Source organism: Alexandromys fortis, unplaced genomic scaffold, assembly GCF_014885135.2.
Source record: "Alexandromys fortis isolate MF-2015 unplaced genomic scaffold, M_Fortis_MF-2015_v1.1 scaffold_173, whole genome shotgun sequence".
Classification (NCBI taxonomy): domain Eukaryota; kingdom Metazoa; phylum Chordata; class Mammalia; order Rodentia; family Cricetidae; genus Alexandromys; species Alexandromys fortis.
Genome location: NW_026068051.1, coordinates 2,951,098 through 2,972,348, shown reverse-complemented (window position 1 = coordinate 2,972,348; position 21,251 = coordinate 2,951,098). Strand labels below are relative to the sequence as shown.

The window sequence follows — 21,251 nt, the reverse complement described above, 5'->3', positions numbered from 1 at the left end:
GAGAGAGAGAGAGAGAGAGAGAAAGAGGGGGGGGGGTTGGGTGTGGTAGTACACACCTTTAATCCCAGCACTTGAGAGGCAGATGCAGGCAGATCTCTGTGAATTCAAGGATAACCTGGCCTACAGAGTGAGTTTCAGGACAGCCAAAGATATACAAAGAAACCCTGTCTTAAAAAAAAACAAAAATTATAAATAAAAATAGTTTAAAATAAAGCCACTAAAAATGGAAAATACAAAGAGAATCTGGATTCTGCATGTTATTGTGTTGTCTTTGAATTGTTTGAATGCTGAGGAAGGAGCATGGGCTGCTAAAAGATATTTGCTGGATTAATCCAAAATATATATATTTGAAAATGCCTTGACTTCGAAATTTAAGTCAAAGATATGTTACTTTGAAGAAGAGGTTTTGCTTTTGTTTCCACAGGAAATGAGAGGGTGTGGATTCATTCTGGGTTAAGAAAAATCAGGTTTATTGATCAAGGAAGACCCCCTGAAAAATTTTCGATAGTGGATGGCCCAGATGATCCAATGTTTCAGAGCACCTCTGCTGGAGTTTCCTCTGAGTTCTGCATCCAGAACAGCCTCAAGGCTACTGGCTGAGATGATCAAGCCTCACAGATGATTCTAGTCAGGACCTGAACATAATCCTAAATTTTCTTTAAGTCCCCGTAAGACTATTAGTGTCCTCAATCAGCAGGAAGTAGCCTGAAAAACTACATCCACATTCCCAAAAATTAGATTATGGATGTCTGTCTTTGTTTAGAGTGTTGGTTACAAGTTGTTATGGATATGGTCAGGAAAAAAAGCTAAACAAAGGAGATTAGATTCAGAGTTCTTGCTTTGAAAAGAAAAAAAAAGGGGGGGAGGGAAGTACTGTGGGACAATGAATGATATTGTACCCTGTAAAGATTTGTCACTTGTATTGGTTTAATAAAAGGCTGACTGGCATTAGCCAGGCAAGATGTATAGGCGGGGTAACCAGAATAGGAAAATTCTGAAAAGAGGAAAGCCTCAGTCTGCAGACACAGAGGAAGCAGGATAAGAATGCCTCATTGATAAAAGGTACCAAGCATGTGGCTAACACAGAGAAAAATTATGGGTTAATTTAAGATGAAAGAGTTAGTTAATAAGAAGCCTGAGCTATGAGGCCAACCAGTTTATAGTTAATGTAGGCCTCTGCATATTTCTTTGGGACTGAACGGCTGTGGGACTGGGTGGAACAGAAACTCCTATCAACAAACCTAAACTTCACTAACTATTGTGCAAGATTACAAAGACAAAACAGGAGGCTGGAGAAAAGCCTCAGCTTTTAAGAGTGCATCCTTGCAGAGGATCCAATTTTGGTTCCTAGCACCCACTTTGGGTGGCTCACAACTGCTTATCAATCCATATTTAGGGGATCTGATATGTTCTTCTGGCCTCTGCATGCACCTGCACTAATATGCAGATTCACACAGATACATACACATTTTTTTTAAATCTAAAAACAAAACAAACCCACAAAACAAAACAAAAAAATCAAACAAATAACAATAAAAACCTAAAAGAAAAATATAACAAAAAAGACAAAGAACAGCAGACATCAGATTAGATAGGTGACCATTTTCAAACACCCGCCCAGACAACACTAACCCACTGGCCCTCACCCCTAGAGCCAGGACAGAAGCAAGGTGGATGGCTGTGCCCTACAGCATGCTGCTCAGCTTCAGACCCTCAGCTCTTTCCATTGCTGCTGCAAATCTTCCTGGCAGTCTGTCTGAATCCCAGAAGCCTTCAATTTGCCTTTCTAGGTAAGGCCCTCAGACCCTCTCTGCTAATCCTAGCACTGCATCAACTGTAGCATTGCTGGTGGCGTCCAGACAGGTCTGTGGGCACAGAGGCGTCTATCAGCGCATGTCTGTGAGTGTGTGCGCATGTGCTACGAGCATATCCAGGAACTTCCACATCTCAGACAAGTACCGTAACACCGAGCTAGATCCTGGCTAGCCTCCTAGATTTTGAACACATACATCCCCTGCCTTCAGAGTTCTACTCTCCTCAACCAGTAGGCTCAGGCATTCTAAATACCTACTGCAAGGTGCCTTCCAATTATCACTTGGCAAGTGCCAATAGCACCTAAATAAAGAACCCTCTTCCAGTAAGATGCCTGCATTCTAACTGTTGGAAAGAGTGTGCCAGAGGGCAATGGCTGTACGTTGTTTCTTCTTCTTTTTAAGGAGATAAATAAGACCAAGGAGCAACTGCTCACTGTCTTAAATATCCAAGCAGGAAAAGTGAGCATAGCAATAGCCTACAGCACAGTACATAATGGTGTACAGGACTGCAACCTGCTGTCATAGGTGGTTCCCGCCTTGGCTTGAGTAAACTGTAGCTTCTTGATCAGTAAGACTATGGCATCTTCCATAAAATGCTGTCTCTGGAGCACAAAGCAGTGTCTCTGTCACACATGTATGAGGAGCGACTGGCTGCCTTGACACCTCACAGTTGGCTGCCAATAACACAATGAAATCACGGGGCAGAAAGCCTATGATTCCTGTGTATAGCTAAGGAGGTCAATGTAGGCTCCCTTATTCTCCTACCACCACCAAAAGTGGCTCACACATATCCCAACCCAAACCAGGAGGAATGAAGCCACATCCACTCATCCTCCCATCACAAGCATGCACACACACACACACACACACACACACACTCTCCATACAAAGGGAGTAGTAGAAAAAGAAAAGTAGCAACTTCCCATTGAAGACCTACTTCTTTGTCTTTTTCTAAAAAAAAAAAAAGTCTTCCTGGGAACTATTTGATATGAATGAGACTAGCAAAATAGTAAAATACTAAATGACCCAGAGAATCTCTCCAGTGTCATTCATCACCAAAGTCTGGGTGCAAAGTAATCTCAATCTGTCCCCGGTTTCCAGATAGCAAATTGCAGATGTACCAGTCCACCACAAGGTGGCAGTACACAACTCATTTCAAAGGGGACTAGGAGAGCAGGCAGCTTGGAGCCCATAAATTACCCAGGCTGCCTGCTCTCATCACTATCTTCCCAGAGCTTGAAGGAGACCTGAGAAGGGCTATTCCAATGCACTCTTTCGGTCAGGTCAGAACCAGGTCTTTCAAACCCCTGCAGATGCTTTTAGTTCTACAGCTCTAAATTACAGTTGGTGACATGTGGCTCTGGCCTGTCTCCTAAAGATCAGACAGACTCAAGATTTATAAATGTTTAAAGAAGCAGGTCCAGGCCCCAAACAAAGGACCTGAAAAGATGGGGAGACTGAAGGAGAAAGAGGGGCAACAGTGGGAACTGGTGAAGGCTTTCTCCTCAGTGTTGGTTATAAATTCACCACACATTAACAAAGATGGGAAATACTGCAAACGCCTACCAGTCCTCCCAGAACCTTCAAGTCTTTCACACTCCTTTAGAGAAAAATAACTTACCTTATTGAGCTTGCTGGGGGCGGGAGTTTAGACAAAAGGAGCCCTGCTCCTTGCTGCTCCTGTGCATCAATATTCTACATTCCTGGGATGATTTCTACGTTCACAGTTTGACTGTTTTATAACAGATTTGATGTGAGAGAAGACAAATGGCCTCACAAAGGAAAGACGACAAATCACCTTACTGCTTAAAAAAAAAAATAAACACAGGTTTTCTCTTATTTTTATTTATTTTTATTCTGAAGCTGGACACAGGGCACTCTGCCTTACTGGAGATGTTTAATATTAACGTCAGGCCACCACGATGCTAGCAATAGAGTTGGCCACTGTTTTGTTTACAGTTTCAAGACTGCTGGCTTCAGGAAGATGAAGCTCCCTTTTCAAAGAGCAGTCCCTCCAATGGCTCCTGTTAAAAGCCAGGGGATGGTTCGCTGCTTAGATGTGAATCACTTGCTTAGCGGCAGAGAAGGTAAAGTTGGTGCCTAGGCACACTGGCGTTCACACCAGGGCTGTGGCCCAAGGGACACATGAGCCTGGGACTGCATAGGATTCAGTTATCACTCCACAGAACCTCAGCTTCTAAGGAGTGGGAACTGTAAAAACCAGGCAGGGAGTTCATGTCAGCAGAGACTGGGCCAGGTGCACGCACCGCTCTTCCCTTTGGCAGGGCCAGCATGCTGGCCTGTTATCATGAAGCCAAGGCCCACTTGGTCAGGCTCCATGAGCTCCTTGCCCTGCCTGTCTTTCAGTTCCTCTTCTACCCTCCTTCCTCTTGCATCTGGACAACTTACTTGCTTCCTATCTTATGTCTCTTCTGTGTGACGGACTCACAGTCTCTCCAGAGCTGCTTACCTGCATAGAATCAATCAGCTGTACTCCCCCTTGCCCTGCAAAGCCATTCTGTCACTTGAACCCATCATTCTGTTTATAGTAGCAAAAATTGTTATTCATCCTAAACTGTTTTTGTTTCTTTTTTTTTCCCATTATTTACATAGAGCGTGAGCTGTTCTCTAACCCGGGACCTTGGGAACAGCAGTCAGCACTCTTAGCCTCTGAGCCACCTGTGCGGCTCATCCTAAACTGTTGATTGGCATAAGCTGTAACTGAATTCCAGATATCAATGCTGTCTTTTTTTGTTTGTTTGTTTGTTTGTTTTTTGCTTTTGTTTCTCTGTGGTTTTGGAGCCTGTCTTGGAACTAGCTCTTGTAGACCAGGCTGGTCTCGAACTCACAGAGATCCGCCTGCCTCTGCCTCCCAAGTGCTGGGATTAAAGGAGTGCACCACCACCGCTCGGCTCAATGCTGTCTTTTAAAATGATAATAATAATAATAATAAGACTCTAACTTCAGATAGGGCCATCACTGTAAAGTCCAAGCTGGCCTTGAATTTATAGTGATCTTCCTGCCTCAGCCTCTAAAGTATGGAGATTATGAGCTGACATGCCCAGCTTTATGATTAGCTGTATGATAACTGAAAAGATAAAAATTACTGCCTCCATCTTATTTCCTAACAGTATCCTTCAAAGAACTTCTCCATAAACTAGGAAAGAATTCTGAACAGAGTCTGTGACAGTATACCTCCTGTCACTACACTCCCAAAGAACCCTCAGGCACTACAGCACTGCATTGGTCCATTCCAGCTGGACCAACTAGCTCGGGCAGTCAGTGTGATGGCCTTGGCCAGTGTTATGGTTGGCTTTAGAGAGCTTGACTGCTAAGTGCAGAATGAGGAGTTTTCATGCCTTTTCCTGGAAGCTGGTGAATCCCGCTGGCTTAGATAGCCATGCCTCCCCCTGCAGGATTGAGCTGCGGGAGAGGTGGAGGGCTGCCATGTGTGTGTATGAGAAAATGTGTATTGATTTCTTCTTTCTTATAAAGGAGCACAAAGCATTGGAGAACAATTGCTCGTCTTTGCAGCATTTCACACTCCACACAAAGGCCCAGCCCCCACTGCCCCAAGGAGCAGAAAGGAGATTTGCCCAGGACAACACCACAGCCCCATTTTGACCCCACCTAGCCAGCCTCTGCTCAAGCCATTTTCCTCTTTGGCTGGTTTTCCTCATCTGTTTTGAAGAAGAAAAAGCCTTCAGCCTTATTTACCTTTTAAGTAGAAGTGCCCAGAGAGTAAATGAGTTAATGCTTATAAAGTGCACTGCTTCCCAGGGGGAGCCGTGGATAAATACAAGGTGTGGCTGCTCCTCCAAGGCCTCATCCCAGGAGTGTAATGACCCCACCCTGGACACAGATGCCCCTTTTTAGGCTTTCTTTTCATAACAAAATCAAATAATAAAAGAAGTAACCAGGTTTATGATCCCTTACTGATGTACAAACAGAATCTGTTCTACTACTATTTTCTTCTTAAATGGGACAATTCTAAAAGCAGCCTATAGCTTCCACTAGTCACCCAGAGTCCTGTTGGAGCTCATCATGTTTTTACAATAACCAGTAATTTGTAGGAGGTCACCAGAAATCCAATCTGGTATAAAAATCATCATGATGGTCAAGAGAAAAACCAAAAGCAGAATACAAAATTCAAGAAATGATGGAAAACGTGTGTTTTTGGAGGATTTTTCTCCTAGGATAATCAAAGTAAAAATGACCTCAAACACACTCTAAACAAGGGCTGGGTGTCTGAGATCCCTAATATTTGACTCCTCATCTCAAGAGATTTTTCCAACATGGCTGTAAGCCATGAATAATGTAACCAGGTGGTGGCCAGCAGTGCAATGCTCAAGAATGAAGACATAATTACAAGGTGACATGGTGGTGATGAACCTGAAATACATGTAGATGATGCAGGAGGACAGCACACTGAAGGAGTCAGACAGTTTGGAGAGGCATCTGCAATGGAGTCCATCTTATAGTGCTATTCTCAAAATGATCTTACTGGTCCCTGTGCACAGAACTGTAAGAGCAGCCTTCACAGGCACTCTGGGAAGGAAGCCTGTACTACTTCTGAGCTGGTGCAGAAATGGAAATGTTGCTGTGCCTAGGCAAAGCGACAAGGGTACATGCAGGTGTGTGGAAACACAAACTATTTATTTAAATATTATTCATAAAGAATGTATTTAAAATAGTCTTCTCTACTAACAAACATGAAAAAAAAGGCATTTCATTCTTTGAAGAAAAAAAAAAAAGGTGACCGGGAAGGGTTAAGTATTTTCACTTTATAAAGAAAGACACTAAGACACACAGAGAAGGTATTTTGGGTCATACTGCACATGAGCACTATAGTGGACATACTCACCTCCAGTCAGTCCTCTGGCTTTGAGTGCTGACAGTGACTTAGAAGGCCTTAAATAAATTGTCTTGAAAACAATACCTGTGCTACAAAAATGTTTTTAAATAGGCAGAATACAATTAGGGTTAAAAGATACTATTCTGGGCTAATATCTTGACAACAGCCACTCTCTTATACTTGTGAGTTAATGTTCTTAGCAAGAAAAACCCTCTAGTAAGTGCTTTCGTAAACTGCAATAAATATCATAAGAGAAGAGCCAACAAGACAGGGAAGGGTTCAGACAGAAAGAGTCACCCCCTCAGAAGGAATGAGGAAAGGCAAGTGCCTGGATCTCAGATGACTGGACATTTCCACAGGGAAGGGCAGTGAGTGCATAGTGTGTGTGTGTTCTGGGATATAGCCCAAATTGGATGACTGCGTGGAATAATCTTTTTGTACACTGAAGATTTATCACTCAGACTGGTTTAATGAAAAGCTCAATAGCCAATCATCTAGGTAGGGTTTTCAGGACAGAGAGAATGTTGAGAAGAAGGCAGAGTTGCCAGCCAAACGGAGAATAAGTAAAACATGCTAAAGGAGAGGTAACATTCATGAGGAACATGGCAGTACAGATTAACAGACATGGGTTAATTTAAGTTATAAGAGTTAGTTAGAAACAAGCCTAAGTTATCACCCTAGCTTTCATAATAATAATAAATCTTGGTGTGGTTATTTGGGAACTGGCTGGGAGACAGAGAAAGACTCACAATAGGATGGTATAAAAGCATGTTATTTTAACACGTGACAAGGACACAGGAATGGAGACAAGGAAGACTAAATAAAGTTCATTCTACAGTAAAGAAAAGCATACTCCTTCCAGGGAGTCAAGGAAGGTGAAGGTGGAGCACATGGGGAGCTGATGCAATCACGTGACAGTCACATGGTCACAAGATGGACACCTGAACTCAAAAAAGCCAGGGAGCCAAGAACTGGAGAGAGCACAGCACAATATTCTGTATTAAACAAAACTCGAGTGCAGGAACAGAAGTCAGAGAGAACTAGAGGACGTGGGGGTATGGTATGGAGGGAGGACTACCAAGCACAAACACAGTACGGACATGTATAGATATGTAAAAGTAGCTTTAATGCCCTACAACAAAAAGGTCTTGTAATGAATTTTGTTACTGTGTGTTTAAAAAACAAAAAACAAGTGCACCAAAATGGTTACAAAGCAACTGAAATAAAAATATAGAAGTGTATGTACTTGTCTGAATAAAATACACACACAATAATTCTTTGTAAAAGATAAAAGCAGGGCTGCTAAGATGGTTCAGCTGGTAAAGGCCAGGCTCCAGACGTGGTTCCTGGAATCCACATGCTGGAATGAAAGAACCAATTCCCTCAAGTTGTTTCCTGACCTCCATGTGTGCCAGAGCATGTACATGAATACACACAACACAAGCAAACACACGTTAGAAGTGCAGGGTGCTAGAAGAACTTTGTGCTTTCTGTATTTTCCAAATTTTCTTCCAAACACATGTATTCTTTTCACTATAGAAGAAAAGGTACTCCAAGGATGAGGTGACAGGTCTGGAATAGTGGAACTAGGTCTATGGGAGCAAATGGACACAATACTCAGGACTGGATGTAGGGCAAAGCTTATCACAAAGTCTAGGCCTTCTGCACCAGACAGAATAACCACAACCACAGGGCAGGCTTGGGGAATTCGTGACTTGTACCAAAATGTAAACAGCCTACAAGCAAAGCTTTCCTTATATAAATAATGCCCCTTTACAAAAGAATTTACTCTAGGCAAGTTAAAATTTTGTCTTTGGTTGAGAGACAAACTCCGCAGCAGCAGCAGAGGTTAGCAGGCTGTACTCTGGGACACTCTAGTTCACAACTTGCTTTTAACTTAAGCAAGTTATTTAATTACTCCATGCCTTAATGTTTTAATCACAAAATATAGACCATGTGGCCATTTCACTGCCTTCTGATAAGGGCTGAATGGAACGTGGAAGGAGGGCAGGTTTGGGATTCGAGGTCTGACACAGTAGTGCTCAGGGAGTAACACGCCCCTCACTGTCTTTCACAGTCATTCACTGCTGATCAGAACTGGGTAGTCAACTCAGGGTAGGAAAAACAGAGCAACTAAGGCATTATGAAGAAACAAAAATGGTCTACACACCTTAGCAATCTGATGTCAGCTGGGATCACTTTAGGAAACATTAATAATATGTGTGAAATGGCCAATCAAGAGAAAGGTGGAAAGCTGAGCTACATACTTGGAAGCCACTTTGGCTATGGTTAAAGCAGTATCTGTAAGATGCTACATTTAGAATCTCATAATAAATTTAAAACAAATCCTTAAGAAAAACATCTAGAACCACTTTAAAGAATATGCAATACCCTTAGAAGGGAAAAGAATTTCAAATCACGAGGAAATGCTGAAAGTGTGGCTACAGAAATGAACACTGCAGCACAAAGCCCCACGCTGAAGGGCTTATCTGCTTGTGTCCACAGTGCGATTAAGAAGATGCGCTTTTATCACTCTCTATCCTGCTTGGAACCAAACTTCAATCTGACAGCTCAAATTCTCTAGAGTGAGAGGCCGAACAGCAGCAAACCAGAGAAGCAAAGACACAACAGTACTATTTTCTTTTCAAGCCAGTTTTGAGAGTCTGGACCAAGTCTCAGGCTTGAATTTGAGAGTGTTCCTTTTGTCCTTTCTGCTGTTACTGGAGGAAAGGCTGGATCTCCTGTCTGTACTGAGTGCCATCTTTAATGATGACATATGGGGGTCCTTTCCCTTCAGCACTGCTGGGGGAGGTCAGGCACGTGCCAACACCCGCCTGAGTATCAACAAGTGAATTATAAACTATGTCAATCCAGTTAATGCAAAGCCGTAATCCTCTTTAACAGAGATCAAATCACTGCCGTGAGTTATGTTTGCTCTGCAATCTGATAAGGAAGAGAGGGAGCAGCTAATAAAAGAGTAATGGGCGCCTTTAATGACACTGGTAAAAGGTAACACCAGTTAGAGTGGGGCTCTTGTTCTGCTGATTAGATCAATGTTGCATATCTGCCCAGACTTGCTTCACCTGTCAGAATAACCTGTGTCTTCTTAGGAGATAAGCAGCCTCAGAGAAAACATCTGTATTTTAACCATTCTTGCCTGAAGTTCTTACCCAACAGATGTTTCCTGGGATCATGAGCAGATGAGCTCTCAATGTCATGCCAGCTACAGCACAAGAGCTCATCAAGACCAATGCCTGCTTCTATGCAATAAAAACAGCACAATAGGCAGGGGAGCTTTAAGAAAGCAGGGGTTATGGGCTGGGGACAGGGCAGGAGAGTGGTGAACATGCCTACATGTAGATTGCAGATCCATACACAAAAATGGCAAGCCAAAGACAAAATGCCTGTAGGAATTCTATGATACCAAGGCACCTCAGGAGCAACATGGTTGTGATGTTGACAAGGTACTTTACAAGATGGGCTTACATTTGTACATTTCTTAAACTTGGATGTAAAACAATAATGTGTTCAGTACACAATACTTACCATTAAAGGGTCCTTCTCCTTGTGATATTTTATTAAGGGAGAGAGGATAAGGCTGCTGTTTATTACTAAGAGAATTTGGTGTTTTTGTTTGTTTTGTTGCAAAGGAACCAAACAATTCTAAATGTTAATGTTGCCATTATGTTTATAATAAGAGTTACAAGAAATAAGCTACCCAGAAAAATGCCATAACCTGCATTTAAAAGGGCCAGTGCCAAGCCGGGCGGTGGTGGCGCACACCTTTAATCCCAGCACTTGGGAGGCAGAGGCAGGTGGATCTCTGTGAGTTTGAGACCAGCCTGGTCTACAAGAGCTAGTTCCAGGACAGGCTCCAAAACCAGAGAAACCCTGTCTCGAAAAAAACAAAACAACAAAACAAAACAAAAACAACAACAACAAAAAAAAAGGGCCAGTGCCAGAATCAATCTGGTCGGGGAATCCTCTCAGAAGTGGTAGCAAACGTAGCCACACCACTTTTCTCTGGTCTGTACCCAGCTGACTGTCACTGCTTAAACGCCCTGTCCCTGCCAAGAGCAGAAGCCAGTGTCAGTGTGGTTTAACCACAGACACCTTCTCAGCAAGTCTTAGGGTCTTGGCAAGGGCACATGTTTGACATCTACCTGCACCACCCGTGACAAAACCTTACATCTTCAAAGTCAATCTCCAAGTGCCTAGCATAGACAGCAAAAGACAGCTAATCTCCCCATCTCCCAGTGCTTTGCCATCAGCAGAGCAGAGAAAGGTCATGAAGTTTACTGTGGTCAGTACTCACACCAGGTAAGGGGAGCTCAGCTTCTCAAAATCCTTAACCAGCTTAAAAAGACCTCTGTCCATAAGCCAGAGGGGAAGTGAGAACCTGTGCAGAGTGGCAGCTCATGCCTGTTCTCCAGAGTCCATTCTAGCTGTCTCTAAAGACCCACAGGACATTCTGCCTTGGACAGGCAAACCAGGGTAGCTGGGCTTGTTTTCAGGCTCATGGTAACCCTTGTGCCAACACATTAAAATTCTTTCAATTCTGGAAATGTGTGCCAGACACATGTGCCGTCTCCCTCAGAATTGGAGTGCACCCCTACTGGACATAGGACACATCAGGATCACACAAGATTTTCACTAACGAAAGTGCCCGAGGGAAGAGATGACACAAACGCTCAGCTGGGCCACTTTGCATTTAAAAAGGCTTTTTTTTTTTTTTAACAGATCACTTAAGACAAAAATTCGTATTGTGAGAAAAGAATTTTTATCAGCAAGAATTAACTAACTAGAGAACACTCCACAGGGAACAAGGTGGGGATGCCACACTGCCCTTCCACAGACCATGAGGATATTTAACTTCCTGTGTTACAGAGGTCCTCTCTTTCTCTTAATGAGTGCATTCCCATTTCAGTCCAATCCACCCAATCGGAATTTACTGAGCTCAAACTGAACAGGGACATGGGAGAGTCAAGGATGAGCACTCAAGAGCCCCTAGACCCACTGGGTATAAATCCAATTCAGGCTTATTTGCAAACAATAGCCTGGAGCCAAGGAACACCTGCAGAGAGATGAAGGCAACCCCCAGACCTGGATCAACTCAGAACTGTGGGGGAGCTGCTTCTGGGTAAAAAAAACTTCAAGAGTGCAGGGATTGCTGTGTTGCCTACCTACAGGATACCACAGTTGGGGAAGGGAGCGTGAAAGAAGTAGCTAGGTGCCACCGTCAGCTTAGGGTATGAACACCGGGGGAGAGGCCATCTTTCACTTTACATACTCCAACAGAGGAATATCAGAACCTTCCCACCGCCTCCACGGTTCATATATGTAATTCCAGAAACTGAAAATAGCTTTCTGTTGATGTTGATACAAAGCAATACAAACTTTGTAGAAAGTTCAAATACTACAGACACACAATAGAGTAAGAGTATCATTTACTTACCCTCTCCCCAGCCCCCAGCAATAAACATCAAAAGCTTCTCACTTCTTAATAAGAGACAGCATGAGTTCTCTCATAGAGTGGGTTAGGGGTAGCCTGGAGGCAGGAGAACCACAGCACTACTTGTCTCTTGACTCCTTGTCATCCAGTCCCTTCCCCACTGGTAATTACTGAGGATACACACTCTAATACAGACACAGCAGGATACCATACGCCTGCTTAGTGTTTTTTAACTTTTATATTTTAATTTATTCATTTTGTTTTATGTGTGTTTTGCCTGTATGTATGTACACTGGTGAAAGTTCACATTGTATTCCTGGAGTGTGGAGTTCAGAAGGGGCACTGGATACTATGGAAATAGAGTGCTGCTTTATAAATGTTGGGTACCATCCATATAAAAATCTTAAACTTGTGCTTTGTTCTGTTTTTGCAGTGCTCCAGGGAAGCTGGGTAAGAGCTGTTCCATTAAGATTCATGCTAGCCCCTAAAATCTGAAATTTTGAGTACCAACATACTGCTCAAATAGCTGAAAAGTGTGGCACCTCTTTTATTTCAGATTTTCTTATTCTGGAGGCAGTTGGTGAAGTCTATGCAAATATTCCCAAACCTGAGAAACTCCTGAATCTTCTGTTCTGATCATTTGAACAATGGAGACTCAACTTGTTTATCTTGTTAACTCAGAAATAGAATTATATTATGGTTTTGCAGGCTACCTTTTCTACTGAGTGTTATACAAAACTACTTCTTTCTCAATAATAATAACTTGGCCTCCCTGGTATCTTAGAATCATTATAATTTCATAAAAAGTTTTATTCAACAAGTTCCCTACAGAACTGGTTATTTGAATTATTTATTTTTCAACATTATAAACAATATTGCAAAACAGATCCTAGAAAAGCTCCTTATACACACACACGCACACACACACAGCGACAGTACATGAAAGTTCACTCCCCACACCATCACTGCAGATTACTAGTCCTTTTAATGTTTTTCAGCAAAAAAGAAAAAAACTGTATCTCATTATCTTAATTTGCATTTCTTTACATTTTTACTGTATAATTTTCCAGTCTGACACATGCTCCCTACAACTGCTGCGATATGAGGAAGCTGCAGATACTCTACTTACAGCAGAGCACTGCCTAACTTGTTCTAGTTTGTCATTTCCCTACAAACCTTGGTTCTGATGTCTTTCACAGTGAGACCTATGTGATATCTGGTCCCTGCATTATGCGTATAAAGTCCTTCTCTAACTCAAAATCAGAAGAAAAACAAATATTCTCATTGTTTAAATCTCTGTTCTCGCACATCCATGGCAAGAATGATTTATCTGTAAGTTAGCAAACCCCAAACTGTTCACTTGAGGAAGGCAGTCTGAGGAGACAGTGACATTCAAACAACCGTGAACATTTTCCATCATGACATAAAAATGAAACACAAAGCAGAATACTACTGGATGAATACCACAGTACAGTGGTCCCTTAAAACACATGGCAGACTGGCTTCAGGACGCCTCCCTTCCCCTAAGACACTAGAACCCACCACTGCAATGACAACTATCTCTCTTTGCATTCATGGGGAACATACAAATACCAACATCTGCAGAGGCTTTAGTTTTATATAAAACAGTATAGCACTTGCATAAACTTCTGCCAACTACTAGATTTAAGCATCTCTACTTACTATTGAATTCAGTATGTATTATATGAGCTATGTAATCATCGTTTACTGTAATGTTTAGTATAATGCCAAGGAAAGGCATGTTCTATACATACATAACTTACTGTGGGACAATGGTCTTGTATCCTGTAAGGATTTGTCACTTGTATTGGTTTAATAAAATGCTGATTGGCCAGTAGCCAGGCAAGAAGTATAGGCAGGGAGACCAGAATATGAGAATTCTGGGAAGAGAAAAGGCTCAGTCTGCAGTTGTCACCCAGATGCTGAGGAAGCAAGATGAGAATGCCTCACTGATAAGAGGTACCAAGCCATATGGCTAACACAGACAAGAATTATGAGTTAATTTAAGATGTAAGAGTTAGCTAAAAATAGGCATAAGTTATTAAACAAGCAGTGTTGTAATTAATATAGTTTCTGTGTAATTACTTGGGTCTGGGCAGCCGGAAAATGAACAAGCAGCCTCAGTCAACAATAACTGCCCCCCCCTCCGCTCCCTTCCATCCCATTTTAGTGGATCTGGGATTATATCCACAACCTTAGGCACACTAGGCAAGTGTCCTACAGCCAAGCTATATCGCCAAGCCCATATATAATTTTTCTTTCTTTAAATATTTTACTATGTATGTGCATGTATGTGTATGTGTGATCACAAAACTCATGACTGTGAGTGCAGGCACATGTATGCCACGGTATCTAAGTGAAGGTCAGAGGACAACCTTGGGTGTCAGTCTGTCTTCCACCTTGTTTTATTTTTATTTTTTATACTTATTTACCGTATTATATGTGGGTATATCTGTGAGGAGGTCAGAGGAAGACTTTTGGAAGTCAATTCTTTCCTTCTACCATGTGGGTTCCAGGAATCAAACTCATATCTATTTTGTTGGGAAGAGCCTTTACCCAATAAGCCATCTTGCTAGCCCTGTCTACCTTATACTAGACAAGGTCTCTTGTTCACTGCTGTGTACTCCAGGCTAGCTGGCCCATTAAACTATAGGGATGCTCTTGCACCTATCTCCCATCTCACTGTAAGTGAACTGGACTACAGATGCACACTATTGCACCAGAATTTACTTGGGTTCTGGGGATTCCAACAGAGGTCTCCTCATGCTTTATCTCCCAGGGCCTAAATTTTTTCAATGGAAGGTTGGCTGAATCTAGATACAAAACCTATAGTTACAGTGTCCTGGCTGTACCACATTACTTTCAATTTAGTTTTCCTACTGAAGAAAAACAAAACAAAGGCCAATCATGGTGGCATACATACACCTGCAATCCAAGCATTCAAGAGGCTGATGGACGAAGTTTATGAGTTCAAGTCCAGCATGGGATGCACAGCAAGACACTCTCAAATGAACAAAAACAAAACTCACAAAAGAGGTCATGCTACTGCTCTCTCCTTCTTTACTTAAGGTAAACTAATGACTACCAATCCCAGAAGCTTTGATTCTAGAAGGAGAAATGCTAATCTTCAGTTACAGTACTCATAGTTCATTTAGAGGACGAACACTTCACCCTCAGGAAACACAATATGAATGAGTGCCCTATGAGAAAACACATGCTCAGTGCAGGGTGTGGTGGCGAACACCTTTGATCCCAGCACTCAAGAGGTAGAAACAGGCAGATTTGAGTTCTAGATCAGTCTAGTCTACATAGTGAGCACAATAGCCTTTCCAGGACAGGCTGGGCTACAAACAGACCCTGTTTCAAAACTAACAAAACAACAGCAAAACACAAATGTTCAGTTCTCCAGTCACAAGACCATTGTCAACTTCTTTATCATAGAGCTAATCGACAAAAGAAAGATGCTGGTAACTATTATATAACAACAACAATCCTTTAACTACAGAGTGTTACAGGTCTGCTGACCAAATGATGCAATCCTAACCCCTTCTCCTTTACTGTTCTATCTGAGGTGGCAATGCATCACAGACCTGGTCAAAGGAATAAAAAAAAAAAAAAAAAAAAAAAAGGAGGCTGCAAGGAATTCTGGGAAAGCTTTTACACAAAACAAGAGCCCACAGATATGGCTGGCACCATTCTTTCCTCCTCTTCCTGTCTCAAGTAGATGTTTGGTGACTAAAGCTGGCATCTACCTTTGGACCACAGGGTCAGGAGAGACCAAGAGATGTAAGCAGCTCTAGCCCTGTGCTTCTTAGGTGTCCAGTATCAAATGATTCTAACTGTTGCACTCGTTCTCAAATACTTTTTTTGTTTTATTTTTGGTTTGAGATGAGGGTTCCATTGTATGAGACACATTGGCCTTGAATTCTTGATCTTCCTGGCTCAGCTTCTCAAGTGCTCAGATTATGGGTGAGTACCACCATGACTGGCTTTTCAAATAATTTTCAAGTGTAGCATGTAATACATCATTAAAAACGATAAGTATAGGGGGCTGGAGAAATGGCTCAGAGGGTAAGAGCACTAGCTGCTCTTCCAGAGGTCCCGAGTTCAATTCCCAGCAACCACATGGTGGCTCACAACCATCTGTAATGAGACCTGGTGCCTTCCTTGCCAGCAGTACATTGTATGCTTAATAAATAAATTTTTTAAAAAAGAATAAGTATAGATAACATTCTAAGAAACAAAGAACCTCTGGGGTACCAAGTAATATAAGAAAAATGCAGGGTTAGAGATTCAGGTGAGTTGGTATGGTACTTGCCTAGCATGCTTGAAACCCTTTCAATCTCCAGCACTGAAGGAAAAAAAAAAAAAAGCATGGTAGTGCACGCCTGTAATCCCAGCACTCAGGAGGTAAAGGCAGGAGGATCTGAAGTTTAAGGTCATCCTCTGCCAAATAGCAAGTTTGAGGCCAGTGTATGATGCATAAGAGCCTGGAAAGGAAGAAAGGAAGATGTGGGAGGAAGGAAGGAGGAAGGGAGGAAGGGAAGGGAGGAAGGGACAGAGGGAAAGAAAAGAGAGCTCCCAACTAAGAAATGGAAAACTGGACTCTAAATGGTTCCATAGTAATGTACTCAAAAGAACTTACTACTATTCATTTACTGTCTGAGCTAATAATATAACCTCAAACTGGTACAGTGGTACATCCTTGTAATTCCAGTATTCAAGAGGTAGAGGAAGGATAATTTTAAGTTCAAGGCCAATCTGAGCTACTCAGAGAAAGCCTGATTCCAAAATAACACCTAGCTTTCTTATTAATACATTTTAACTTGTTTTTCAGACAGGACAACAAAGACACACTTAATTTACTTTACAACTTTTGAGACACGGTCTCACGTTAACTCGGCTGGCTTTCCAACTTACTATGTAGTTAACGAATAGCTTTGAATAGTTTTGTGTTTGTTTTTTTTTCTTTCTCTTTTTCTCTTTCTTTCTTTCTTNTCCTTTCCCCTCCCCCAAGGAAGTCCCCCTCCCTTGTCAGCCCAAAGAGCAATCAGGGTTCCCTGCCCTGTGGGAAGTCCAAGGACCACCCACCTCCATCCAGGTCTCCTAAGGTGAGCATCCAAACTGCTTAGGCTCCCACAAAACCAGTATGTACAGTAGGATCAAAAACCCACTGCCATTGTTCTTGAGTTCTCAGTAGTCCTCATTGTCCGCTAAGTTCAGTCTGGTTTTATCCCAGGCCTTTTCAGACCCAGGCCAGCTGGCCTTGGTGAGTTCCCAATAGAACATCCCCATTGTCTCAGTGTGTGGGTGCACCCCTCGCGGTCCTGAGTTCCTTGCTCGTGCTCTCTCTCCTTCTGCTCCTGATTTGGACCTTGAGATTTCTGTCCGGTGCTCCAATGTGGGTCTCTGTCTCTGTCTCCTTTCCTCGCCTGATGAAGATTAATATTCAGGAGGATGCCTATATGTTTTTCTTTGGGTTCTCCTTCTTATTTAGCTTCTCTAGGATCACTAATTATAGGCTCAATTTTTTTTTAGATTTGTTATTTTACTTTTTTAAGTGTGTGTATGTCTGTATGTGTGAAGATATATGTACCTGACTGCAGACACCCTTAGAACCCAGAGGCATCAGAACTACTGGAGCTAAAGTTAGCATTACAGGCGGTTGTGAGGCAGCTGATGTAGGTGCTGGGAACTGAACTTGGGTTCTCTGCAAGAGTAGTGTGTGCTCTTAACATCTCTCCAGCCCTCTCCTTTATTATTTTTTAATTTACTCTAGGTTTATTTGTGCAGATATGCACATTTATGCAAACAGATGCCCATGGAGACCAGAAGAGGACATGAACTCCCTTGAAGCTAAAATTACAGGCAGTTGGTGAGCCATTAAACCTGGGTGCTAGGAACCAAACTGAGGTTCTCTGAAAGAAGAATAAGCACTTTAACTACTGAGTCATCTGTCCAGACTTCTCATCATGAATTTTTAAAGATATTTTATTTTAATTTTATGTGTACAAGTGTTTTGCCTGCATGTATGTATGTATGTGTACCATATGTGCCTGTGCCCATAGAAGCAACAAGAGGTTGTCAAATCTCCTGGAAATGGAGTAACAAATAGCTGTAAGCCACCATGTGGGTGCTGGGAATCTAACTGGGTCCTTGAAAGCACTGAGTCATCTCTCTAGTCTCCACGATCTTACGATCTTTTTTTTGTTTGTTTGTTTTTTTTTTAAAGATTTACTTTCAATTTTAAAAATTTTGTGTGTGTTTTGTGTGTAGGTATGGGCATGTAAGTGCAGGAGCTTGAAGAGGCTGAAAGAGTTGGATCCCCTTCAAGCAGGAATTGTAGTCAATTGCTAGCCATCTGACGTGGTTGGTAGGAACTGAACTCAGGTCTTCTGGAAGAGCAGTACATGCTTCTAACCACTAAGTCATCTCTTCACTGGATTCCCCCACCCCCTGAACTCTTGATACTTTCACCACCTCTCAAGTGCAGGGATTACAGATGTGAATAACAGCACTTAGCTTTTACTTTGGAACTTTCAAATGATTAGATTCAAAAGCCACTAAAAGGCAACCATACCTAGGCATCCACTTCTAAAGCACTTGAGAAAAATGTGGTCACAAAACAGATACAAGGGTATGTAGGATTATCCACAAGCTACTTTATAGTCAAACAAGTCAAATGAAAAACAGCCAACTGTGCTTGCCTATGCCCATAGATCTACTATTTTCACAGGCAAGAGGCAAAGTGATCTGATGGGGTTTGGTAGCAAGTTGAAAGGCTACCTGTGACACCTGGCAAAACCATGCCAACCTACAACTACTTGGCAAATGTTTACACTAAAATATCACCACAGCATTATTTGTGATAAAATAATGTCTACCAGTCAGTGAATGGCTAAACGATATGAAAATATTATAGTCAGGGGCCAGAGAGATGACTCAGCGGTTAAGAACACTGACTGCTCTTCCAGAGAATCCAGGTTCAATTCCCAGCACCTACACGGCAGCTAACAACTGTCTGTCACTCCAAGATCTGACACCCTCACATAGACATAAAAAAAAAAAACAACAAAAAAGCAAACACCAATGCACATAAAATAAGAATAAATTGTTTAAAAATATAGTAATTTTTTTCATTCATTCATTCATTCATTCATTCATTCATTTATTCATTTATTGTTCCCTTTTGGTCTTTCGAGACAGGATTTCTCTGTGAAAGTCCTGGCTGTCCTGAAACTCACTATATAGACCAAGTCATTTGAATCTTAAAAATTATTATTTTTTTTAAAAGATTTATTTATTTACTCTGTATACATTCTGTCTGCATACCAGGAGAGGTATGCAGATCCTCTTTACAGACGGTTGTGAGCCACCATGTGGTTGCTGGGAATTGAACTCAGGACCTCTGGAAGAACAGCCAGTGCTCTTAACCACTGAGCCACCTTTCCAGCCCCTTAAAAATTATTTTAATGATAAAAATGCTCACAGGCCAGGTAGTGCTGGTGTATGCCTTTAGTCCCAGCACTCGGGAGGCAGAGGCAGGCAGAACTTTGTTAGTTTGAGGCCAGCCTGTTCTACACAGGGAGTTCCAGGATAGCCAGGGATACACAGAGAAATCCTGTCTCGGAATTTAAAAACAACTACAGCAACAAAACAACAAAAACAAAAAACAAACAAAAAAAGAGTAATTCCAGAACAAGCACAAGAAAGGTATTAGAGTTATGATAAGCCCAGTATGGTGGCCAGCCTGGTCTATAAGAGAGTTCCAGGCCAGCTAGGGCTATGTAGTGAAACCCTAAGAACAAACCACCAAACAAAACAGATAAACTTTAAGTATCATGTGCCAAACAACAAGGAAACAAAGAACGTCGGGTGTCATACCAAAAGGATACAAACCAGCTTAAAGGGCTTCCACCAATCTATACAATTTTAATATCAAAATAATTCATTGAGTAAGACAGGAAAGCAGGAGCCCATGTTGCTATAAATGAATCACTCGATGGTAAATAAATATAAGAAAGGGGATTCTCTTCATTAGAGTAGAATGCAAATAATAAATAGAAAAGAGATAATTCATCCTCCTCTTCCTCCCCCTTCTTCAACAGGAACTCACTATGCAACCCTGGCTGGTCTAGAACCTGCTATGTAGACGAGGCTAGCCTTGCACTCACAGAAATACACTTGTCCCATCCTTCCAAATGCTAGCACAAGAAATTATTCTTTTAATTAATTAATTTTTAAAAATTAGCTGTGTGAGATGGCAAACAGCTGTAATCCCTTCACTTGGGAGAAGACAGAAGGATGAGTGTCGAGCCAGTCTAGACTATACAGAGTTCTAGTCTAGCCTGAGCTAAGAATTTTAAGAAATAAAAATAAATTAACAACTAACTAACTAACTAAATAAATAAATAAATAAAGTAAGTAAGTCAATATAGCACATGTCTTTAATCTCAGCACTTGGGAAACAGAAGCACGCAGAACTCTGAGTTCTATGCCAGTCTGGGTTACGCAATAAGACTCTGCCTTAAAACAATAACAATAAAGTGCTATCTCTGAATAATAATGAATAGCAACACTTCCCCTGGATATATCCCATCATTTCAGCTTCATGAACACATACTTCTTTTATAAAAAATAAAGTCTGTTATCCCCAACAGCAGCTTTAACAAACACAACAGAAGCGACACGTCCACTCCTGAGTGTCGCATAAAGACCATATGCACACAGCACAACACACAGAGCACTGACTTTGCCATGGAGAGGAGCTCTGATGATCCAGGTCGGTGGACTAATGCTGAGACAAAACAAAACCACTATGTGGCAGTGTTGAGATTTATGGAAATTTTGATTTGGCTTTATAGTAATCATGGGGTAAATACATGACAAGGACCCTGTTTCAATGCCAATGACTGATAAGAAACAGGAGGGCAATAGGCTGTAGAACTGGTCAATACCAGGCTCTCATGAAGCCACTTGAGATATAAAAGTAATCTACTGCTCACCTGGCATCATCATTCATTGAAGTGTGGTCAATAGGTGCCATGAAACTCAGGAGCTTGCTAAGGACATGAAACCTAAATAAAGCAAGAAAACAGACAGCAACATT

At 41.8% G+C, this 21,251-nt stretch overlaps 1 protein-coding gene across 1 annotated transcript in view; it reads right to left on the bottom strand.

Moving 5' to 3' along the window:
- Aatf (apoptosis antagonizing transcription factor) overlaps positions 1–21,251 on the bottom strand; it is a 108,188-nt gene that overhangs the window by 6,996 nt on the left and 79,941 nt on the right. The window contains exon 11 of the mRNA XM_050119563.1: positions 21,148–21,219. Coding sequence (XP_049975520.1) covers positions 21,148–21,219 — 72 coding nt within the window. The remainder of the gene's footprint in view (positions 1–21,147; positions 21,220–21,251) is intronic.